Source organism: Chironomus tepperi, unplaced genomic scaffold, assembly GCF_022539635.2.
Source record: "Chironomus tepperi strain 1889 unplaced genomic scaffold, CSIRO-AGI_Ctep_v1 contig_137, whole genome shotgun sequence".
In the NCBI taxonomy this organism is placed as follows: domain Eukaryota; kingdom Metazoa; phylum Arthropoda; class Insecta; order Diptera; family Chironomidae; genus Chironomus; species Chironomus tepperi.
The window spans coordinates 424,624-446,419 of record NW_027226259.1 but is presented as its reverse complement, the minus strand read 5'-3'; the positions used below and the strand labels follow the sequence as shown (position 1 = coordinate 446,419).

Genomic DNA, 21,796 nt, shown 5'->3' with positions numbered 1-21,796 from the left:
TTTTCGTTTTTAGCGGCCATAAAGAATTTAAAAATTTGCAGCATTTTGCGATTTGCATTTTTTGTTGACGTTCTGTTCTGAAATGTTAAAATTAATAATTAGCTAGTTTAAGTGCCTTAAGTAATCAAAAGATGCATATTCCGAAGATATTTAGATTTAGAAGCTCTCAATTAAGTGCAAATCAGTATTTTATAGTGTGTCTAGTTGGTGGATTTCTTCTTAGCTTTTATTGGCCTACAAATTATGTTCATGAAGATTGTGTATCTCAAACAAGTGAATTATATTCAATTAAAGACAATGAGAATATCCACTTGCTTAATGAGGATTTCGAGCCTCAATTAAATTTAGCACAGAAGCCGATGATAGCTAAAAAGTCGGTAAAATCAATTGTTCGTCCAAGATACTTTTCAAGTGAATTAAATGTCAAGCAGGACAGACTATTTGTCGGAGTATTAACAGTTCAAGAGAATATTGATAACTTAGCCACAGCATTTAACAAAACCACTGCTCATTTAGTCAATAAGATCAAATTCTTCATACATGCTGATAATGTCAAAACAAACTTTAAGCTTAAGAATATCGTCGGATTTACAGACACACGAGAGAATTACCGACCATTTCACGTTCTCAAATATATAGCCGATAACTATCTTGAAGACTATGATTTCTTCTATATAATTGAAGATGCTGCCTACGTGAATGCGAAATTATTAATGGAACAATTGGATCACATAAGCATGAGCTATGACGTTTATCTTGGAAATAAAGAAAGTGATCGTGAAGAAGGATTTTGTGACTTGAAAGCTGGAATCATATTCAGCAGTAGTGTAATTAAGAAAATTAAATCAAAACTTGATTTATGCGTAAGAAATGCGGATGGAAATCATCATAGCGTCAATATTGGACGTTGTGTCCAACAAGCTACAGAAATTAAGGAATGTCAAGAATCATTTCAAGGAGTCTCGATCAAAAGTTATCAATTAACAAATCAGAAAATTTATCGTGATTTGCATTTATTAAAGGAAGATTCAGACTTTAACAATGCAGCAAGTGTATTTCCTATAAATCTAGCAGATGACATGTTCATCCTTCACATTTACTTTTCAAAATTGCACTTAGAAGCTGTAAAGAACAAAATATCTAATTTAGAACAAGAAGCACAAGGAATTGGAAATGGAAAAATCTCCAATAATATTTTGGAAGTAAAATGGCCACTTGGTGTTGCTAATTCAATGAAGCCACAACATAGACATGACATAATCGTTTGGACTCATTTAAATTTGACACATAGCTTTATGGATGAAAATGGAGTAAATGTTAAGCCATTGAGTAAGATTGATGCTACAGACATCAAAAAGATTCTTGATGGAATCTTATTGGATGTAAAGAAAAAGTATCCAGAACTAGTGTTCATAGATATGGAATCAGCTTATAGACGCTTCGATCATGTTCGTGGCATGGAATATAAAATTTACTTAACATTTAAGAATGCCGATGATGAAATTGTGACAAAAAGTTATGAAGTCGTTAAGCCAATTTCCTTAATTCAAATCATACCAAGTCCATACGTGACAGAATCGACAAGAATTTCAATGATTGTTCCTACATTTACTCATCGTATTGATGATACAATTAATTTCATAGCTAAATACGAGGAAATTTGCATGCAGAATAAGGACTCGACGACACTTATGCTTGTTTTACTTTATAATTCGAATGATTCCAATAAGGCTGAAGCTGATGTATTCTATCGACTGAAAAATGTTGCAATATCTACATCCAAGAGAATAAAGGGCGATGACTCGAGAATCGCGTGGGTTTCAATCAGACTCCCACCAGAATTTAACTATACTTATCGAGAACAAGACGAGCTACTGAATTCAATTTATGGCAATCAAGAGATACTGTCTCTAGTTGCCACAGATTTAGCACTAAGGAAAATTGGTCTCGAAAGTCTTGTTCTAGTCTTCTCAAACCTTGTAAACTTCAAAAATGACTTCCTTAATCGAGTCAGAATGAACACAATTCAAGGCTTCCAAATCTTTTCACCTGTTGGATTTATGCAATATCCATGCAAGAAGACGTCATTCTGTAATGCATGTGAAAGTTGTGACGTGGCACAAAGCACTGGATATTTTGATCAGAAAAACTTTGACATCATCTCTTTCTACAGCCGTGATTACGTTGATGGTATGTAATGTAATTTTTGATTACGTGGATATACGATTTTTAATACGTGGCAAAATTTTCTCTTTTAGCACGCAAGAAGTTGGAACCGTTCGTGCCTATAATACGTAAAGATGCTGACATCATTAACCTTCAGTCACGTCAATATCAGGATGTAAACAATGTGTTGGACATATTTGTTAAAGCTCAAACACCGGTCCATATTTTAAGGGCTATCGAACCGTCACTTAGGTATGGAATCAACATGGAGAGCTTTTTGGATAATTTCTCAGCTGACAATCCAATGCCAAAATGTCAATATATGAACACATCTATGGAATATAAATGCATCAATCTCGTTAGTCGAAAGCAGCTAGGAGAAGCAATTGTAGCCTTAGAAAATTTAATTTCTGAATCTTAAACTAATTGTGCCTTTCTCAAATTTTAACAAAAATGTTTTATGCCAAAAAATTTACTTTATTTTTCGAAAAAATATTTGTATGAACTTTATATAGATTATAATAAAAGCAATGCTCATTTTAATGATTGATTATCAAAGCTTACAAGTTTTGTTCTTTATGCAAAAATATAGGAAATACTTGATAATGTCTCTAAGATGATGAGACTAAGAAGCTAAGATCAGAATTTGGTTCAAATTCTTGTGGATCTTCATTGCGTTGGAATAATATTGCTTTTGTATGTCCAATTAATGTGGCATTATTTCCATCAACTAATAATGCTGATCCTTCTCTTAAGCCTAAAACTGGCGCAGAATTTATATGATGAAATTCATTAATCCTTTCAGCTCTAGTTTCTCCACGATGTTTATCATCAGGAATTGGATCAAGATAATGAGGATTAATATTAAAATCAAGCAATTGTAGTGCATAGAAAGTTGGTGGCAATACAATTGGCATATCATTTGTTGTATGAATAGATACAGTTGCACAATTGGTACCAGCACTAGATCCAATGTATGGAACTCCATTATCCAAGACTCTGGTGCGGATTGCTTCGACTAGTCTTTTATCATATAAAGTTTTCAACAAATGAAAAGTATTGCCACCGCCAATAAAGATGCATGATGAATTATTTACAGCCTGAACTGGATCTTTTGATTCATGAATACCTTCGACTTCGAATCCAAATTCTTTTAATGGTTTTGCTACTTTTTCAGTATATTCAGTGTATGAATCAGGTTTAGTTGATGCGTATGGAATAAATAGCACTTTTGTTACATTATTCCTAATCATTAAACAAAGAAAAATGTCAAATAATTTTTTACTTCCAAAAATAATTTTCATTCACTTACTTTTTCAAGAAATCTGTAATCCAGTCTTTAGCGAATTGCAAATATTCATGGCCATGATAATTTGAGGAACTTAATAACAGTAACTGACGTTTAGACATATTTAATTTGGCTGGAACACAAGAGAAAACTTCTTTGCACTTTGAAATTTCTTATCGAATGCTCCGGCTGTGCATAATTCATGTCACGTACATTGTTTTCGGAAGGATTAATGATAAATTTTGGTCTGCAATATTTTCTTCCCGAATTATTTATCTTAAAATGACTATAATGTTAATCACTTGATTGTATTTGTCATTTTAAGTTTAATTAACTTTATATTTGTATGTACATTTATACAGAATAGATGTTTTGTCAATAAGAATGACTTCCGTTGATTTTATTTCTTAATTAAAATAAATCACTGGAACTGAGAAAAATAATTACCGCCATTTTAGTTTCAAATTTTTATTGAATTTTTGGATTCAAATTTTCGAAAACAGTTAAAAATTCAAAAAAGAAAAATCGGTTAAAAATCCGTGACGTCATTTACTAACAAGTTAATGTTTTTCGTGTAATTTTATCATTAATCAGCTAATCAGCTATTAATGCTTTATTGTTGCTTTCTAAAAAATCTCAATTACATTTTCATTCGAAATATTTGATACAACATTGAAAAAATTACAGATAAAATACATTTTAAGGCCAATAATTCTCAGTATTTTCATAAATTTAAGGAATTAGAGGTAAAGACCAACCATCACAAAGAAGAAAGATTAAATAGGATATGAACAAATAAATTAAATATTTTAATCAGATTTATCTCCTGATGCCTTGGTTGTCTGATTCTGTAATTTGCTGAATTCTCCAGTTAATCTATCATATTCTCTGTTCAATGACTCAGCTTGTGATTTCAAAGCCTCTTTATCTTTTTGTTCCTTTCGTAATTCAGCCTCTAATTGTTTAACTTTTTCCACCAATTTAACTTTTTCATCATCAGTCTTTTCTTCATCTTCTGGTTTCTTTTCGGACATTAAATTACGTGCAGCTTGAGTAGCCGATTGTGCTTGTTTCATTGATGCCTGACTTTGCGCAATCAATTGAGCTTGGTCCGTAATAAGACTAATCAATCGACGAATCACTAAAGCTAAGAAAATTGAAAATCCAGAGATATAGAAATTACGTTGAGCTCTGAATAAGCGCATTGAATGTTGCATTCCCAAATTTAATGTCGTTTCTTCCTCAACTGATGAGTATTTTCTCATTTCTCTGATTGCTTCAAGCAAAAATATTACTAAAACACCAAGCATTAAGTAAAAATAGAGCTGAGCTTGTCGTGATAGAGCCATTAGGAATCTCGACTTGAAAAATCGATTCCATCTTGATGCACTGAAAACTAAGAAGAATAAAAATAAAAATTAGTCATTTTGTTTTTTTATGGAATTTAATTCCATTTACGGAAAGTAGATTATTAGATTAGAATTTGATACTTTAGAATTGTAATTTACCTGGTAAAACCAATAAAAGTACGATTGCGACTTCTGAATAGAGAAATCCAGCTGTAATATAATGAAATTATTAAGTTTTACGTGATTTTATGGCTAATTTTCAAGAGATTAAAAATTGCGAAATTGACAAAAAGTTTTACCTATTAAAGTCCACGTTAATGACATGATTCTGTTGGCTTATTTTAATATATTTTAAGTAATTAAACTGTAGATACTTCTTAGAGTCTCTAAATTCGTGTATAAAATGACGAAATATTGAATTTTTTAAGGTCTTTATAAATGACGATCAAAGTTCTCGAATGCAGGGGAAAAACAACTACGCGAAATAGATGAGTCAAATATTTCCACAGACATGAACTGTCTATTTATTAAGGAATTTATGTAACTGTATATGTGTGACTGAAGAACTAGTTATAAATTATGAATTACTATTTATTACGTCATGAAAATTAGCCGCTATATTATAATTATTACTTCATAAACGCATTTTTTTTGGAACTTTTTCATGGATTGCTATGTTAAATTCAAATACTATTAAGTCGATAAATTTCAAATGTTTAAAAAAAATTGTCAGTAAAGGAAATCCTGGAAAAAAGTTAATTAAATTAAATGGTGCAACTTTGTTGTCGCTATCAACATGACAATGTTTATTTACTTCTAAATACCGGTTTCTATGAATGTATTAGATTGATGTAAAATTATTTCTCTCAAAAATGTTTTTACTCTCTCAGTTTACTTTTGTACTTCGGACAGCTAAGACGTGTTACTTACAACACTTTTTTGTTATTCTAGAATTCTTTATACCTTTTAAAGCATAAAAATATGTATCCAAATGTAAGTGCGCTCTATTAATATTTAACACCTTTGTTCTTTTGGTGAATAAATTATTATTAATCTTGATCATATGACTTAATACATCATAATGATTTTATATTTTAGTACCCAAATCAGCAAATGCCATATCCAGGTCAAGCTCCTCAATATCCACCAATGCAAAACATGCCTGGATATCCTCCAATGCCTGACTATCAGAATCAACAACCTAGATATCCACCAATGCAAAACATGCCGGGATATCCTCCAATGCCTGATTATCAAAATCAACAACCTGGATATCCACAAATGCAAATGCCTGGATACCAAATGCAACAGGTGCCAATGCCTGGATACCAAATGCAACAAGCACCAATGCCTGGACAGTATGGCGATTTTCAACAACAACAACAGCAGCATTTTCCTCAACAATATGCTCCACAATTTTCTCATGGGGCTACAATGGCTCCACCTCAAGTAATTACATGAATATATAAAGTCGCACCTCATTTATGATAATCATTATCTTATCTTTTTTATCAGGCAAGACCAACGGTTGTAAGATCTCCAAATTTCGATGCTCCAAACGATGCCGCTATATTGCGTAAAGCAATGAAGGGATTCGGCACTGATGAAGCTGCAATTATTAATGTATTATGTCGTCGGCCATGTGATCAACGTATGGAAATTGTCAGAGCATACAAAACAGCATATGGAAAAGATCTAATTGAGAGCATTAAAAAGGAAACGTCGGGCAATTTTGAGAAAGTTCTCGTTGCATTGCTGACCCCTAAAGTACAATATTATTGTGAGGAATTAAAAGCAGCTATGGATGGTGCTGGAACTGATGAGGATGTATTGATAGAAATTTTATGTGGTGGATTGCCAAACAGAGAGGTTCAGGCAATTACAACAGAATTCCAAAGGTTGTATGGTCAGTCTTTAGAAGAAGCATTGAAGGAAGAGACTAGCTGGTCATTCAAGCGTTTACTTGTTTCTCTATCAACTGGAAATCGAGATGAATCCATGATGACGAACATTGATTCTGCAAGAACTGATGCACAAGCATTAGTTCATGCTGGAGTAAAATGCTTCGGAACTGACGAAAGTGAATTTAATCGAATTTTGTGCCTTAGAAATTTCGCACAGCTTCGTCTCGTTGCTGAAGAATACCAGAAAATAACAGGACACTCATTGGAAGATGATATTAAGAAGGAATTCAGTGGTGATGTTGAACAAGGACTTGTTTCAGTCTTGAGATGTGCTATCAACCGTTCATTGTTCTTCGCAAAATGCTTACATAAATCAGTTGCTGGCTTTGGCACCAATGATCGTGATTTGATTCGTTTATGCGTAACCAGAAGTGAAATCGACATGATGGATATTAAAGAAGAATACCAAAGAAAATATAAAGAGTCATTGAAAGATGCAATTAAAGGCGATACATCGGGTAAGTTTCACATTTATTGCTATCACATTGCGCGACATTCCATTATATTACATTGAACTGAATCATATCAATTTAGAATGTATTAGAATTGACTTATGTCCTCATCTTATTTTAGGTCATTATAAGCACGCTCTGTACGTTTTGATTGGAGAGAATAAAAGTTAAACTGGAACCATTTTAGCTGTTTAACATAAGAAATGTATTATCGAGTAAGATTAACACGGACGCAAAGTTGCCAATGATTTTAGCTTTCTTATCTGCTATATTCGGACTGTTGGACTCTCTATGTATTTTAAAGAATTTATATCAAATGTTACATTGGAATTTCTTAAGTATCTTGTTGATGTTTGTTACTTGACGTAAGAGTGATTCATGTTATTTTGACAACTACTATGACACGTCACTTGTTAAGTTAATTAGATTTACGATTGTTATTTCACAATTGTACAGGATGACTCATTTTCTAGCTTGAATAATTGAATAAAAAATAAATAAAGTTTATAGTATTGATAACATGCACGCATGATAGTCTTCTTACTTGCCCTAAAAATTGATACATTTGTGTTTCTTCTTATTAAGACTGATTGGCGCCTAAATACATTTATTGCAAAGTGTCACGCGGCGAGGTCAAGTCTGACTCTATTAAGTTCTGTTTTTGCAAATTTCGCAAGAAATGTTTCAATGTATTTCGCGACATCCAGCTTAAAAGTATTAAAAACAACATTAATACAATCGGAAATATTACGTCATTAATTTCAAACATTTACTTAAAATATGTCGAGAGCGTGAATGTGAACGTACTCTTACTCTCATTTTCATTCAGTTTAGTAGAACTTGTCGAATCGACAACATCTTTGTGCTGTATTTTTTTTTAAATAAATTTAATCTTATTTAATTGTGAAAATTATTGTTTTTCTCAGCAAATTACACCTGTGAATCATAGTTAGCATGTATCCAAATGTAAGTATGCATTCAATGTACAATAGGAAGTCTGAATTAATGCGTGAAATGTGTTGAATTTCACCATCAGTGATTTTTTTCTCGATGATTATTTTCGTTCACAAGATAATTTTGCGTGAAGATTTTTTGTTTATATCTGAACTTTATATCCAAGGATTTATTTTAATCCACACATTTTTATGCTTTTCTCATTTATTTAGCAAGGCTATCCGGGACAATATCCAAGCAATCCACCATTCGGTGCTGGATATCCACCTCAGATGCCTCAACCAAGTCAAATGCCTCAGCCTTTCGGATCTGGATATCCGCCGCAGCAGCCAAGTTACGGAATGCCTCAACCATCATACGGGCAACCACCTGCAATGCCTAATTACGGAATACCTGGTTATGGACAAGCACCTCAAATGCAGCCACCAATGCCAACTTTTGGACAAGCACCTCCAATGCAAGCTCCTTATGGACAAGCACCACAAATGCCTTCTTTCGGACAGGAATCAGCACCTTATGGTCAAGCACCTCAAATGCCAGCTTATGGCCAACAGCCTTCACAACCTCCTTATGGTCAACAGGCTTCACAGCCTCCTTATGGTCAACAACCTTCACAACCTCCTTATGGTCAACCTGCACAACCTTCATATCCATCGGCTCCAAATGCTTTTCCACAAACTACCCCAAATTATTCTTCTCCTCAAGCAACACCAACTCAAAGTTATGGAAGTTATGGATCACCACAGCAACAACCTGTCCAACAACCTATTCAAGCTCAGCAGTATGCTACATCTTATAGTTCGTCCCCAACCGCACAAACTAGAAAAGTAAGTTATATGAAATTTGAACTATCGGCACTCAAAAGATAAGATTAAACCGTATTATAAATTATGACGTCAAACAAGTAAACAGAAACCCCCGAGAATTTAATCATATGGATAAAAATGTGACATCATTTGCTAATATCTTCAAATCGATACTTCATTAGTTATCTTTATTTTTTGAGCATCGTGTGAATATGATAAGTGAAAAAATGTATACATGCTGGGATATAAATAGAAGTTCGCATGGACGAAAAATGTGCTTTGAAATAAATTTGCAATTTTTTTTAATCTTTTAGGGCCGTCCAACTGTTCACCCAGCACCAAACTTTGATGCTTCAAATGATGCCGCTGCATTGCGTAAGGCAATGAAAGGTTTTGGAACTGATGAAGATGGTCTCATTAACATTTTGTGTCGTCGTCCAAGTCATCAAAGAGTCGAAATTGTTCGTGCTTATAAAACTGCTTATGGAAAAGATTTATTTGAAGATATCCGTTCAGAAACATCAGGAAATTTCCAAAGTGTTTTGATTGCTTTGTTGATGCCAAGAGCTGAATATTACTGTCGTGAACTTTATGAAGCCATGGTTGGAGCTGGAACTGATGAAGATCCACTTATTGAAGTGATGTGTACAATGTCTAATCAGGAAATCCGTGAAGTTGGCATGATGTACCAAAGAATGTTCGGGCAATCTTTAGAGAGTCATTTACGTAGTGACACAAGTGGCAATATGAAGCGTTTGATGACATCTTTGTCAGTTGGAGGTAGAGATGAATCTATGAGAACTGATGTAAATTCAGCTCGACAAGATGCTGAAGCATTGAAAAGAGCCGGCATTGGACGATTTGGAACTGATGAGAGTGAATTCAATAGAATTTTGTGCCTTAGAAATTATGAACAGCTTAAACTTGTTTGCCAGGAATATGAAAAATTAACAGGAAATACACTAGAGAAAGACATCAAACGTGAATTCAGTGGTGACATTGAAGATGCATTGCTGTCCATAATTCGTGTAGCCAATAATCGACCAGAATTCTTTGCTCGCAGACTTCACAAGTCAATGGCAGGTCTTGGTACAAATGATCGTTCATTAATTCGTCTCTGTGTTACACGTAGTGAAATTGACATGGAGGATATTAAGCAAGAGTTTCAGCGATATTATGGAAAGACGCTGAAATCGTTCATTAAAGGCGATACATCAGGTAAAATCAATTTTAATTAAATCATTACAATTAACTGACATCTTATTAATTATTTTACAGGTCACTATAAACACGCTCTTTATGTTTTATGTGGAGAAAATCGAACCTAAATTACGATTTATTAATATTCAATGAAAATAATACATTTTGACACTACTGTATGTTAATTATTCATGATATGTATATTTTATTGATTTCTTCTATTTGATGTTACTTGTTTCAAAATTATTGATGTTTGTGAAGCTTTAAATACTTATCTTATATAAAACCGCATTTTAAATACGTACAATAAAGTACAATTTCTTAAATATAAAAATACATTTTTGAATGTTTAAATGCAACATTAAAACATTGCAAATTTAGTAAGCTTTTAAATTTTAAAATTTTTCAAAAAAATAGTTCTTCAGACACAGGAGTTTGTAAATAAATAGTGCAGAATACTTTGAGAGCCTTGCAAGCCAGTGTCAACATGAGCAAAGCTCAAAAAAGCTTAATATACTCAATTTTGTGAAGAGTTACAAAAAATTTAACATAACCTATTTACTAATTGAAAACGGATAAGATGAATAAATGAATGATGAGATCACAATAGACGATCAGCAAGGATGCATCATCAACAAAATTATTCTACTTATAATGATAGAACTCTAATGGAGTACTGAACTTCAAATAATTTTTGGACAGATAATTATTCATAACCAGTAATCTCACTAAACATTTGAGTCATGTACTAGATAAAGCTGAATTGAAGAATGCAGCAATCCTAGAGCGTCAACTATTTCAATGTTTTTATCACATGCTGATGAATAATGTCATGAAATGATGCGGTATCAAATGACTTGTAAAGTCAGTTGCACTTAAACTATGACGTATGTAAGTGAGAGATACAAACTCTCTATACTTTTGAAATAAATCACGTGACTGAGAATTTAATAGTTGAGCGAGTTGGAAAGTAATGTTTACGTCTACAGTCATTGAATTGTAGTCAATTTCTATTTACTTTAATTTTACAGCAGTTTTTGAATTTATCGAGGTTCTTCATGATAAATCATTTTTCAACTCATTATATAGGTGAAGGAACTAATTTTGTACTTTAGATGATGTTCTTTATAAGCTTTATAATTTTTCTCATTTCCACTTTTTCATTAGTTTTTCTTTAGCTTTTTATCACTTAAAAATTGCATGACGTGAAAAATAACACAGCAAAAAATGCACCTGCTTTTTAAAAAATGAATTGCTTTTTTGTTTATGGCTTTCAGCAAACATAAATATGCTTGCTTTGCTTACAATCACTGATTTTCCTAGTATCTAGGTTAATTTATTCGTATATAAATCTATTTGTTTACATACTAGTTTTAACAAATTAATGTTTTTTAAGAAATTGGATCTTAATAAGTGTCAAAGTGTACTGCTGCGTCTTCGCATTAACAGGCAAAACGTCAAAAAAGACCTACTTCATAAGTCCTGCTCGGGTGTTACGATAATACATAAAAATAAAGAAATTTGCATCTCTAACCATAAAAGACATAGTCCATGATCCCTTCCAGCAAGTATTCTAGTATGAATCAAATATTTCATCATTAACATCACTGTCGTCACAATAACAAGTGTTTCCCTTGAGATGTACAGAAATACTGAATTTTGCTATGCCGCCGTCATACTACATTCTGCATTTGAGTTTTACATTTCCCAAAGATGTGGTTCAATAACATAATAACAAAGTTATTCGGCAACAATATTGCCATTGACATCGATATGGAACAAAACAGAAAAGCTGATTAATCACTCGAAATAATGAGGATAATTTCAATAGATAATACCTTTAAATCATAAGGCATGCACGATGAAATCTAAATTTATAAATATATCAAATCTATCATCAATTATAGTGATAAGTAGATTACCAGACAGTCATTACTGTTTGCCTTAGTAATTTGTAAACAGCAATAGAAGTCAACAAATCACGATTAATGCAGTAGACTCAACACGTGTAAGTAAAAGGATGAAAATGATTAAAAATAGACAAAGAAAGCGACTTTATAATTGACTCCATCCACTTTTCATTGCTGCATTTAAAATTATACAATCCTTTTTGTTTTATTTAGATGTTTACGTCATTATACTTTTAGGCCGTGCTGGTAAATTGATGGTAATGGATTCAACATAAAAAAGGATCATTCTTTTGAGATTTTACAAAAAAAAATCCTTAAAGATTATTTAAATTTCACAGAAGAAAATCCTTGATTGACATGTTTTTAGTGAGTTTCGTCCCGCTTGATATTGCCTGACAGATGGAAATGGACAACATAGAAAAAGTTTGATGATAAATAATTCATAGCATAAGTCTCATGTGTAATGAAAAGGTTTAGAATGAGTTTTTGGATGTAGCACCAAAGTTTTTGTCAATTTTTTAGCAGTAGACACATCTACGAATCAAGCCGAATTGATAGGCAACAGATCATCATCGGATCTCACATCATAAAAAGCGAACGGCCAATTTAATTGACTTTAATTAAAGCATAATATGGAACTGACATAAAAATGTAAAATATTTTGCCAAAAAAGCCTCCTAGGACTAATTAGATCCAAAATCAAAAACAAATCTCCCGAAACATAGTTGCCAATCAAGAATTTTATCGAAATATATCCAAAACAGAATTAATATTCATTAAATAAGTATTTAAAAAAATCTCGATACAGCTATCATTCCACAGTCAAATATTCATTTACATGAATACGAATCAAAATTACTCGTCAATTATTTTAAGCACTTTATTCCTGCAAAATGCATCTGATCCAGCAGCCAAAAAATAACACAAAAAAAAATTATTCAGAGAAAAAGTTCACACAATAACCGCAAAAATGAAATTATACGATATTTTATTATTAAATTTGTATGTTTTGTTATTCTTCGTATTGTAAAATAATAATAATATTTCCACTGCCTTCGCTATCTCTCTTTACAGCAATAAGTGAAAAGCACATATACAGTGATTTTTATTAGATTAGATTTTCATATTTTCCCATTTCATTCTAAAATTTTTCCCTCATCTTACTTGTGAAAATTTAATTTTTTTATTTGTTATGTTGTAACATTACAAAACAATGTTGTTTATATTGGTTTATTTGGTAAAGTAGCAGTGAAATAGTTGAACTAAGAAGGATGAGAGAATTGGGGTGGAAAAGGTTGAGTGGGAGGACTTCTTAACTAGTTAGAACGGCTCTATAATTTTGAGGATTGACGTATGCATTTTAATTTAAATTGGTTTTTAGATAGGGCTCTTGATATTAACGTTGAGAACATATCAACGGTCATTTTATATTCAAATTTTAATTGCAAACACAATTGGTTGATTTTCCCCTCTTCATAGTTTTTTGCCCCTTTCAGACAAATCTTTAGTTTGTTTTCAATCGTCAAACAATAAACATCTTTTAAAATTAATTCTATAGCTGCACAGCAATTAATCAGTTTCAGTCATAGAATAATCATGAACATTCTCAATAATGTAACAATAGAATCGATCACCAAACGCCATAACAAATTAATCTTCTAAAAACCAAATCGTTTTGAAATATTTTATAATCACTGCTGATTTCTCAGACATGCAATAAAGTAAATACTTTGGTTCCTGTCATAAACTCTAAGTTTGGCTCTAACTCATCTCCAAAGTTTATTCGAGAAACTGACTTTAAAGCATTATGTCATTATATCTAACATTTTTAATAATATAAGTTAAAGATCTTGTATGCCTCTTTCAAAAAAAATGAGCATGCTTTTTCTAATCCAGACAAACTAGCATAGATATATAAGAGAAATGAGATTTTTTTTGGCGTGATCATCGCTATGGAAATAATAGTTTTGATGCAATAATGAAGAAAATGCCGAAAATATAAATTTATTATTAGACATGCATGCATACGTAGCCCCACTTGAAATTTCATTCGCTTTTTCTTTAGAAATACAAAAAAATGAAATAATTCGGAAATTTTTTTATATTTCTTTATTCTCCTTACAGTGTTCAATGCATTGAAAGGAGAGTTCTTTCATGCGGAAAACTCCATTTAACAATCTTGAGTGGAAAATCACTCTCAATGTGTTGTGATGGAATAATCGCTAGACTGAAGGCTGAATTTGACATTCCCTTCAAGTGTCTTTCTCCTTTCCTTTAGCTCTCCTATTTCGTGAACGACAATGTGTGTAGCTGAATGTGTGTATGTCATGTGTGCTTGCCATTTTCATTTCTCGTGCCAAATCTCCATTCGACATTGGACATGTTAGAAACGACTTTTTTTTATTTCCTATCAGTATTATTTTACTTTTTTATTGGGGGTTCTTTGTAGTCAGTTGACTTTTTATCTATCATATTGATCGTTGGCATATTTACGGGTAGATTTAGGGTTGCCAATCGGTTGATCTGGATTTTTCTGAATGATTTTTGAGTTTCCGATTAGAATCATGACAGAATAGAATAAGTTGGTTAAATCCGGCACCAGAACGGTGTGGCCAGACCTCTGAGCATCTCCTTAGAATTATTCCTAAAGTCCACAGAATCCCTAAACATTCCATACTCAACGCTCGAATTCCTACAATACGAACAAAAATAGAAATCCAGAAAAATACGATTTTACGAGTAGCTTCAAGACAGAAGCAGATGATGATGATGATGATGAAGAATTGATTGGGACATCACAGAGCAACAATACAAGAAATTTCATATCCGAAATAAAAATAAAAATAAATTAAAATATATCCCTCAAGTGAATGACATCCCAACCTCAACTGTGAGACATCAATGCATTTTAATCACGTACAAAATTCGATGAATAAATAAAAGTGTGTGAATATTTTTTCTCTCTCCATCGCTTGTTGTTGTCGGTAGTACTTTTGCCTACTTTTTGTAGCTTCCTTTAGTGAAGTTCATTTCCGGATAAAAGTTTTGCAAAAATTTAAATCGAACTTTTATTAAAGATTTAAAGCAAGGGAAATTCAGGAATGATGGTCAATTAAGTAGCTAGTAAAGCAGCCTTCCAAAATGGACATTATTTCAAGATCCAGTGAAGGAAAACAATAAGAATTAACAATATTTTTTGCAACAAAAGAACAACTTAACTTCTTGAAAATAAAAATGTTTACAGGAAATTGTCGTAATAAATCAATAGAGCAGCAACAAAAATTACAAATGTAAATTCAGTAAAGGAAAGCTGTCATCCGAAGCGTTTCGTGATGTAGATGGAAAGAGTAGGTGTGAGATAGAATATAAAAAATGTTTAAAATAGAATTTTCTCGTTTCATTTCACACGATTGTGCAAATATTTATTTATTCTGATCACACAACGGGATGACTTCATTCAATCCTTTTCATATTTTTTGGTATTTTTCACTTGTTTCTGCAAAAGGATGGAAAGTTTTCTGTGAAAAATGAATCTTCAAATTGTTTTAAAGAATTTTACATCAAGTTTTGATAAAATTTAATTTAAAATTAAGCAAGTTTGTTTAAAAATATCCACAAACTGCCATCCTGACATGAATATTCTCAAAAACATCAATTGACTGACATAAAATGGTTAATCCTAATCAGACATAAACATCCCCATCATGCATAAATAGCTAACACTCAACTGGTCACAGCACTTCAAATTTTAAATTAATTAACCGCACATTTCCATAAAGACCGTTGAGTTCCGATAACACTTTGCATACATTAAGCAAATAAAAAAAAACTAAAATATGAAAATCCACACGAAATTTAATTAAACAATTCACCATAATACCACCCATGGTGAAAAATTTAAAATGGAATATAGAAAATACATGAGTAGGCCTAATATCATTTCCAGAACAATTCACACATAGTTTAATGCACTTTTTTTATATCTATTATTCATCATGCAATCCAGTTGTCTATCTATCTATTTAGTGCTTCATTAAATTTTTTGTCCTGCACTCTCTGCGATGGCAAGCTTGCATACAGTTTGTCCGGATTTTTAGAATCAAAATTTTCAATTTTCATCACAGTAAACTTGAAAATTTTAACAAAAACTGTCAAAACTTCGCACAAAAATTACAAATCAAGCATTAACTTTCAAACTTGCTAGTTCTTTCCACTCGGACATTTTCATTTTCATGCACAGAACAACAGTAAAAAGTGTGGCAATTTTCCTCACTTAATATACCAAACGTGATGAGGATTTAAAGAATGTTTAGATCAGCATATCACAGACAACGAAATGAAAAAAAAAAGTAAGAATGTTCATAGAGATTTATAAGCCATGAGGATTCATTACATCTGTAAATCATGTAATTTACTCTGGTTTCCCTTTCTTTTATGTTGAATGCTAAACACAGTAATTAACTGGATATTTTTATCAGCTTTTCATGCTTCCATTAACACTTGACTTGACCGAGGGATGAAAAGGTAATTAGTTGATGATATGTATGCTGATTGACTGATAACTTCATTTCAAAAATGTACAAAGTGTTCAATTGATGTCGGTGACTCGAAAAATATTAAATCGGAAATTGGAATTTATAAAAATTGGAGGTAAGTGGAACAATCATCTGGGTTGAGTATTAAGAGCGCATAACGGTCGTGTAAATTAAATTGATACAATAATCCCCAATTAACTCTGTTTAAAGTTGAATATATCTTGTTGCTCATATGATAAACATTCAGCCATAACACATGTCATCCTGACATATTTAAAGCTTCACACTTATCCCCCATTTATCCGAAAATTCCTCCCTCCAGCACGAGATGAAAGGCAAAAGTTATCATCATCATGTCAATTATGTTTTAACAATTTTCATTCTCACTGACTTCACATTCACAAAATCACATAAATGCAAATTTTCTCTGCTATAAATGCAATCATCCTCTGTATCTCTCTCATTGTCGTTGGGTGGAAATGTTTAAGTTGACAATAACTATTAATTTACCAAAAATATAAATAGAATATTGAGAGTACGTTAGATGCATAAATGGAAGAGCTTTCCATTGAGATTTGTTTACAAGCTGTTAACAACAGCTTAATTGCCAAACTTGTCGAAACGAGCAATGAACTTAAAAATGCTTTTCCAATTTTTTTGTCAAGTTTTTAATGCTTTTTCGTGCTTTTGAAGTGTCTATATGGCTCAATGTAAAATAATGTGGAATTCAAACGTAATTTTTTCAGAAATTTGAATTTTCCCGCACTTTTTACCTCGTTTGTTTTTATTCATTTGTTTACAGTTAAGTGATTAAAACTATTCATTTAGAAATTTTGGTTCAGACAGCAGCCACAAAGCTATTAGTAAGTGTTTAAAATATACATTGTATCACCAAACCCATCAAGATTCGAATTCAAACAAAGAACATCTGAATAAATAGTGAATAATTTGTGTTTACTGTTACGATTTCACTTTCAGCAGTAAATGCTCCTTATTCAACGAATCTCAATGAATGTAGCATCCTATTATTGTTTCTATCAATTTTATTTAACAACAATAACAAAAACGATCAATAAAATCAAATGGAATAACAGTTAGTGCAGTTTAGAAACTTTTTCACTATACATCACATCCAGATTTGCGTTTGAGAATATTTTTATATGTGTGAAAGCTGCGTTTATGGTAAATATTTCGATAAAAATTGCCATTACAATAGCAGCGGAGTGAATTTCATATGTAAATCGAATTTTAAGTGAATAATTTTAAACATTCGTGAATCGATGCAAAATTTTGCATTTTCAATTATGGAGATAAATTCAGATGAAGAGATGTAGATGAAATCTATTGATCGTAACAGATATTGGCTGGTGAAAATGGGAAAATTGTGGATTTTAAAGCGAGTGCAATGATCAATTGATTAAATGTAAATCCACATAGACATAAACAGTATGAAATTTGACCTGAAACACGTTAATTAAGCCTTCTAACCCCAATAATTATTTCAAGCATTTAAATTGTGTGCCCAGTAATGATTATTTTAATCAGAATTTGTAAATATTTGCCTAGGCTGTCAAGCTTTCAACAATAGTTACAAAAAAATTCCATGAGAAATTAAATACCTATCAAAAATTATTACTCAAAATAAACTGATAGTAATTCAATATTAATTTACATTACAACATATAATGAATATAAATCCACACATGATCAATTGCAATATTTAGCATTACTGTACAACACACAGCTCATATAATTATATTGATTTTAATTTTCATTCATTTCAATTCTCACTCTTCTCTCCTTTATTTTTGTACAGCATAATTTATGAATAGGTTAATAATATTTAAATAATTGCTTCTGGACAGAAATATTTTCATTTATTGAAATATTTTCATGTACACACTTCGATGTCTTACTGATGGAAACTATTCAGCATGCTCACAATGAATTGAAAGATCCAATGAAATTTTTATGTCAAACGCCGATTTCATCACGTTAATTTGCGAAATTCAATAGTTAAATCATTATATCTTTTAAAATATTTTTAGAGCTTTAAATGTGGATGGAGTTGAATGGAATTGGAAAATTATGTTTTTGATCTCAGTAGGGGAGTTGGTTGACTATACAGGGGATGAGTGGTGGACAGGCCTTAGTTATTGTTGTAGAGAGAGAAAAAGGATGAATGGAATGTTATAACGTTCATTTTTGATTTGAATAATATTTGAACATAGTTGAAAACCCCTTTTTATACAAAAGCTAGTCTATTTTTGAACTTCGAAGAATAAACATTGTAAAGTTATAAATCCATAAGAAAGTCGGTTTTATTCATTCAACTACAATAGTAAGCACTGGAGAATTGATCCAGTATGAATATCAATCCAATAGAAACTTCACAATCATCAAATCCAAGTGTCTATCAAAATTGACCGATGGATAAGTTTTATCGACAATTCCTTCAATTTCCTCTCCATTATTCGATCATTTAATGATTAATTTTTCAAGTAAACAATTTTCTATAGCACAAAATTTAAAACAACAGCATGAAAATATCTCTAAAGTCAAAATCTTTCTCCATTTAATTTATATATGTATAAACATGCATATCTATCGGAAAAAAAAGTTTTTTTTTTTTCTGTGAATATTTTTCGAAAAATAGAACGGAACGATATAAACTTGCATGATTCCAATTTGATGGACTTTATCTCATTGTACAGTATGTTAGAATAGGGTGAAAAGGAAGAAAAGTTTGTCGAAACTTTAAAATTGAGAAGCTTAAAAAGAGATTTATTGAGTGAAATAGCTGAAACAATTGAGTGAGTCTTGCACTTCATATTCACTGTTCCTCGTACCCAAAAAAAGAACCTTAAAGAATAAAGATATTTTTTTTCTATTCTCTCTTTCATTCAACGTCACAAGAGAAGGAAATTGAGATTGCAGAAAGTATTAAGAAGTTAAGAGATTGATAAGGAACAATCCCTTTTGCAATTATCTATTCCCATGATTGTTATACCTGTTTCAAATCGACAAAAAAGAAGGATATTCGAGGCATGGACATGAATTTTATTGATAGCCACACCGTATCTTTTTGGATGTTTTGTTAGAGTTAATGCCAGAGTGCTAGTCCTTAGACTAGCTGGACATTTCCTCAAAACTATCTTAAACCAAACATAAGAAGTAAATTATAGTACTTTGTAGACTTCTTATAGTTCTGTCACTAACGACACGGGCAGACTACATCTATCAATCCTTTCATCTCCCGCAGCATCTTCACTTGTCTTTTTATTGCCTCATTGGGACGACACAAAATAAAAAGAATGCGACAGAAAAATCATGAGAAGAAAATCGGCATGAAAACGAGGGTAAATTGAATAATATCCAACAGTCCCAATTGTAATCCAATCGGCTACTTCTGTCTATCTTTCTCCACCTCCATGCTTTTATCCCCCGTCCTATCAATGGAAAATGTGATTCCAATAATGTTTATAAGGCTATAGCTTTAAATGCTCATTCAGTTTTGTTGTTCTTGTTTTAAAAATTGAGCAGCAAATATTTTTCTTACTTCCTGGCATGACTGAACAAGGAGGAAGAGAAGTTTTCATGCAAACCAACAATTAACTGAAAAACTTTTTCACACCGAGCTAGTTTTTTTTTTGTTTATTTGCTCAAATTATTTTTAATAGGTAAATAATTGGTTTGGTAATTCGATGAAGAGTAAGGTATGGAAAATAGTTGGAGAGGAAGTAATTTTTGTGAAATTTCGTCTATGAATGCAATCAGTATTAATGGCTTTTTATAGTCGCTGAATTAATGACCTTTTATGAATTAATCAATATTAAGTTTACTTGGTAACTCAGACTGTAAAGTCTTTAACTTTTTAACCACAGGTCATTATCCTTAAAGATCAAAACTTGGGATTCAGCTTATAATGACCGAACTTTAAATAGAACATCCAGAATGATGAATATGCTGTATAATTGAAATATTTATTTATGTATCCTTTATGTAAGCACAAAGTACCCTCAAAACTATCGATTCTCAATAAAAAGCTATGTGTACTATTTTATGTAAAAAAATCTCCCATTCCTCAGCTCACCCAGCGCGATAAAAAAATAACATTGAACACCTGATATTCAACATTAACTGCACCATCGTATTTTGTTGTTCATTCCATCTCCAAAACGGTGAAATATGAAAAAATTGGGGGAGAAAAAAAATCATAAAAACAAATAGTTGTGAATCAATTTTATGATTCATTTTTTGGATCCTTTTATCGGCTTTAGTCTTTTGTAACAATGAGCAGCACGACACGAGTATTTTGTGTAGATTATCCATCTTAATTCTCTGGTCTATTATCATTGAATTAAATTTGTAAAGTTTCGGAACTGAAAGAGTTTTTGTTCTTTTTGACGGGTAGAGCAAAAGACTAGGAATGAATTTATGTGCAAATGTAGCTGATGCTGAAAATTGTTGGAGGAATTGGAAGTTTGAAAATGCATTAGTTTCATCGGATCTAGACGCAATGTTTTTGTAAATAAAAATGTACCAAAAATTGAAAGGATTTGATGATTAATAGATCCAAAGGAAGGTTAGCAATACAGCACCCGAAATCACAAGCATAGACAACATCCAGTCTACAAAAATCAGCTTAAAGGTATAAAACAAGAAAGTTTCTTGAATAACGAAGAAAAAGTTTCACATCATGTGAAGTGGAAGTTGTTTTTGATTTATTTCGATGCCACTTTTCGCTGGTATTATTGGCCATAAATAACATCAAAATATGATGCCTTCTAGTGTCTTCTATCCATGAATACAAGAGGTAGAAAGTGCTTCTTTCATCTCTCAATAATGAATGCATAAAGAGCAAAAGCAAAGAGTCGGTGGATAGAGGAACTTTTATGTTTCATTTCAATAAATCACAGCAACAACATTAATGCATTTCCGATAGCTTCAATGATCATAAAATTTCATTGAAATGTTTAAAAACAATTACAAGTAATTAACAGCTTGTCGGATTTATAATTCAGGAATTGTCGCTGTTGAATTTTTACTCGGAAAATTTTCAATTTTAAATGTTACAAGTAAATCAGAATGCAAGAAATGCAATATAATTCGCGTACAATTGCAGTAGATATTATGCATTTGGTATATTTTTAATAAGCTTCCTAGTTGCTG

General features: G+C 31.8%; 5 protein-coding genes across 5 annotated transcripts; 3 read left to right on the top strand and 2 right to left on the bottom strand.

The window, feature by feature from the left end:
- Positions 1–55: 55 nt before the first annotated feature.
- Positions 56–2,724, top strand: Chpf (Chondroitin polymerizing factor). The gene is made up of 2 exons (XM_070636603.1): positions 56–2,190; positions 2,259–2,724. Exons 1-2 carry the CDS (start codon positions 132–134, stop codon positions 2,585–2,587), a joined length of 2,388 nt encoding a protein of 795 aa, XP_070492704.1. The 5' UTR covers positions 56–131; the 3' UTR covers positions 2,588–2,724.
- Positions 2,623–3,677, bottom strand: LOC139087718 (alpha-aspartyl dipeptidase). Its single transcript, XM_070636614.1, has 2 exons — positions 3,479–3,677; positions 2,623–3,411 (listed from the first exon to the last, which is right to left on the bottom strand). Exons 1-2 carry the CDS (start codon positions 3,574–3,576, stop codon positions 2,778–2,780), a joined length of 732 nt encoding a protein of 243 aa, XP_070492715.1. The 5' UTR covers positions 3,577–3,677; the 3' UTR covers positions 2,623–2,777.
- A 229-nt stretch (positions 3,678–3,906) lies between these two features.
- Positions 3,907–5,284, bottom strand: LOC139087733 (B-cell receptor-associated protein 31). Its single transcript, XM_070636632.1, has 3 exons — positions 5,103–5,284; positions 4,963–5,013; positions 3,907–4,850 (listed from the first exon to the last, which is right to left on the bottom strand). The coding sequence occupies exons 1-3, from the start codon at positions 5,125–5,127 to the stop codon at positions 4,264–4,266; spliced, it is 663 nt and encodes a 220-aa protein (XP_070492733.1). The 5' UTR covers positions 5,128–5,284; the 3' UTR covers positions 3,907–4,263.
- A 357-nt stretch (positions 5,285–5,641) lies between these two features.
- LOC139087732 (annexin A4-like) lies at positions 5,642–7,744 on the top strand. Its single transcript, XM_070636631.1, has 4 exons — positions 5,642–5,796; positions 5,902–6,252; positions 6,319–7,225; positions 7,341–7,744. The coding sequence occupies exons 1-4, from the start codon at positions 5,785–5,787 to the stop codon at positions 7,388–7,390; spliced, it is 1,320 nt and encodes a 439-aa protein (XP_070492732.1). The 5' UTR covers positions 5,642–5,784; the 3' UTR covers positions 7,391–7,744.
- Positions 7,745–8,028: 284 nt separating this feature from the next.
- Positions 8,029–10,513, top strand: LOC139087730 (annexin B9-like). Its single transcript, XM_070636630.1, has 4 exons — positions 8,029–8,185; positions 8,386–9,000; positions 9,294–10,197; positions 10,258–10,513. Exons 1-4 carry the CDS (start codon positions 8,174–8,176, stop codon positions 10,305–10,307), a joined length of 1,581 nt encoding a protein of 526 aa, XP_070492731.1. The 5' UTR covers positions 8,029–8,173; the 3' UTR covers positions 10,308–10,513.
- Positions 10,514–21,796: the final 11,283 nt, after the last annotated feature.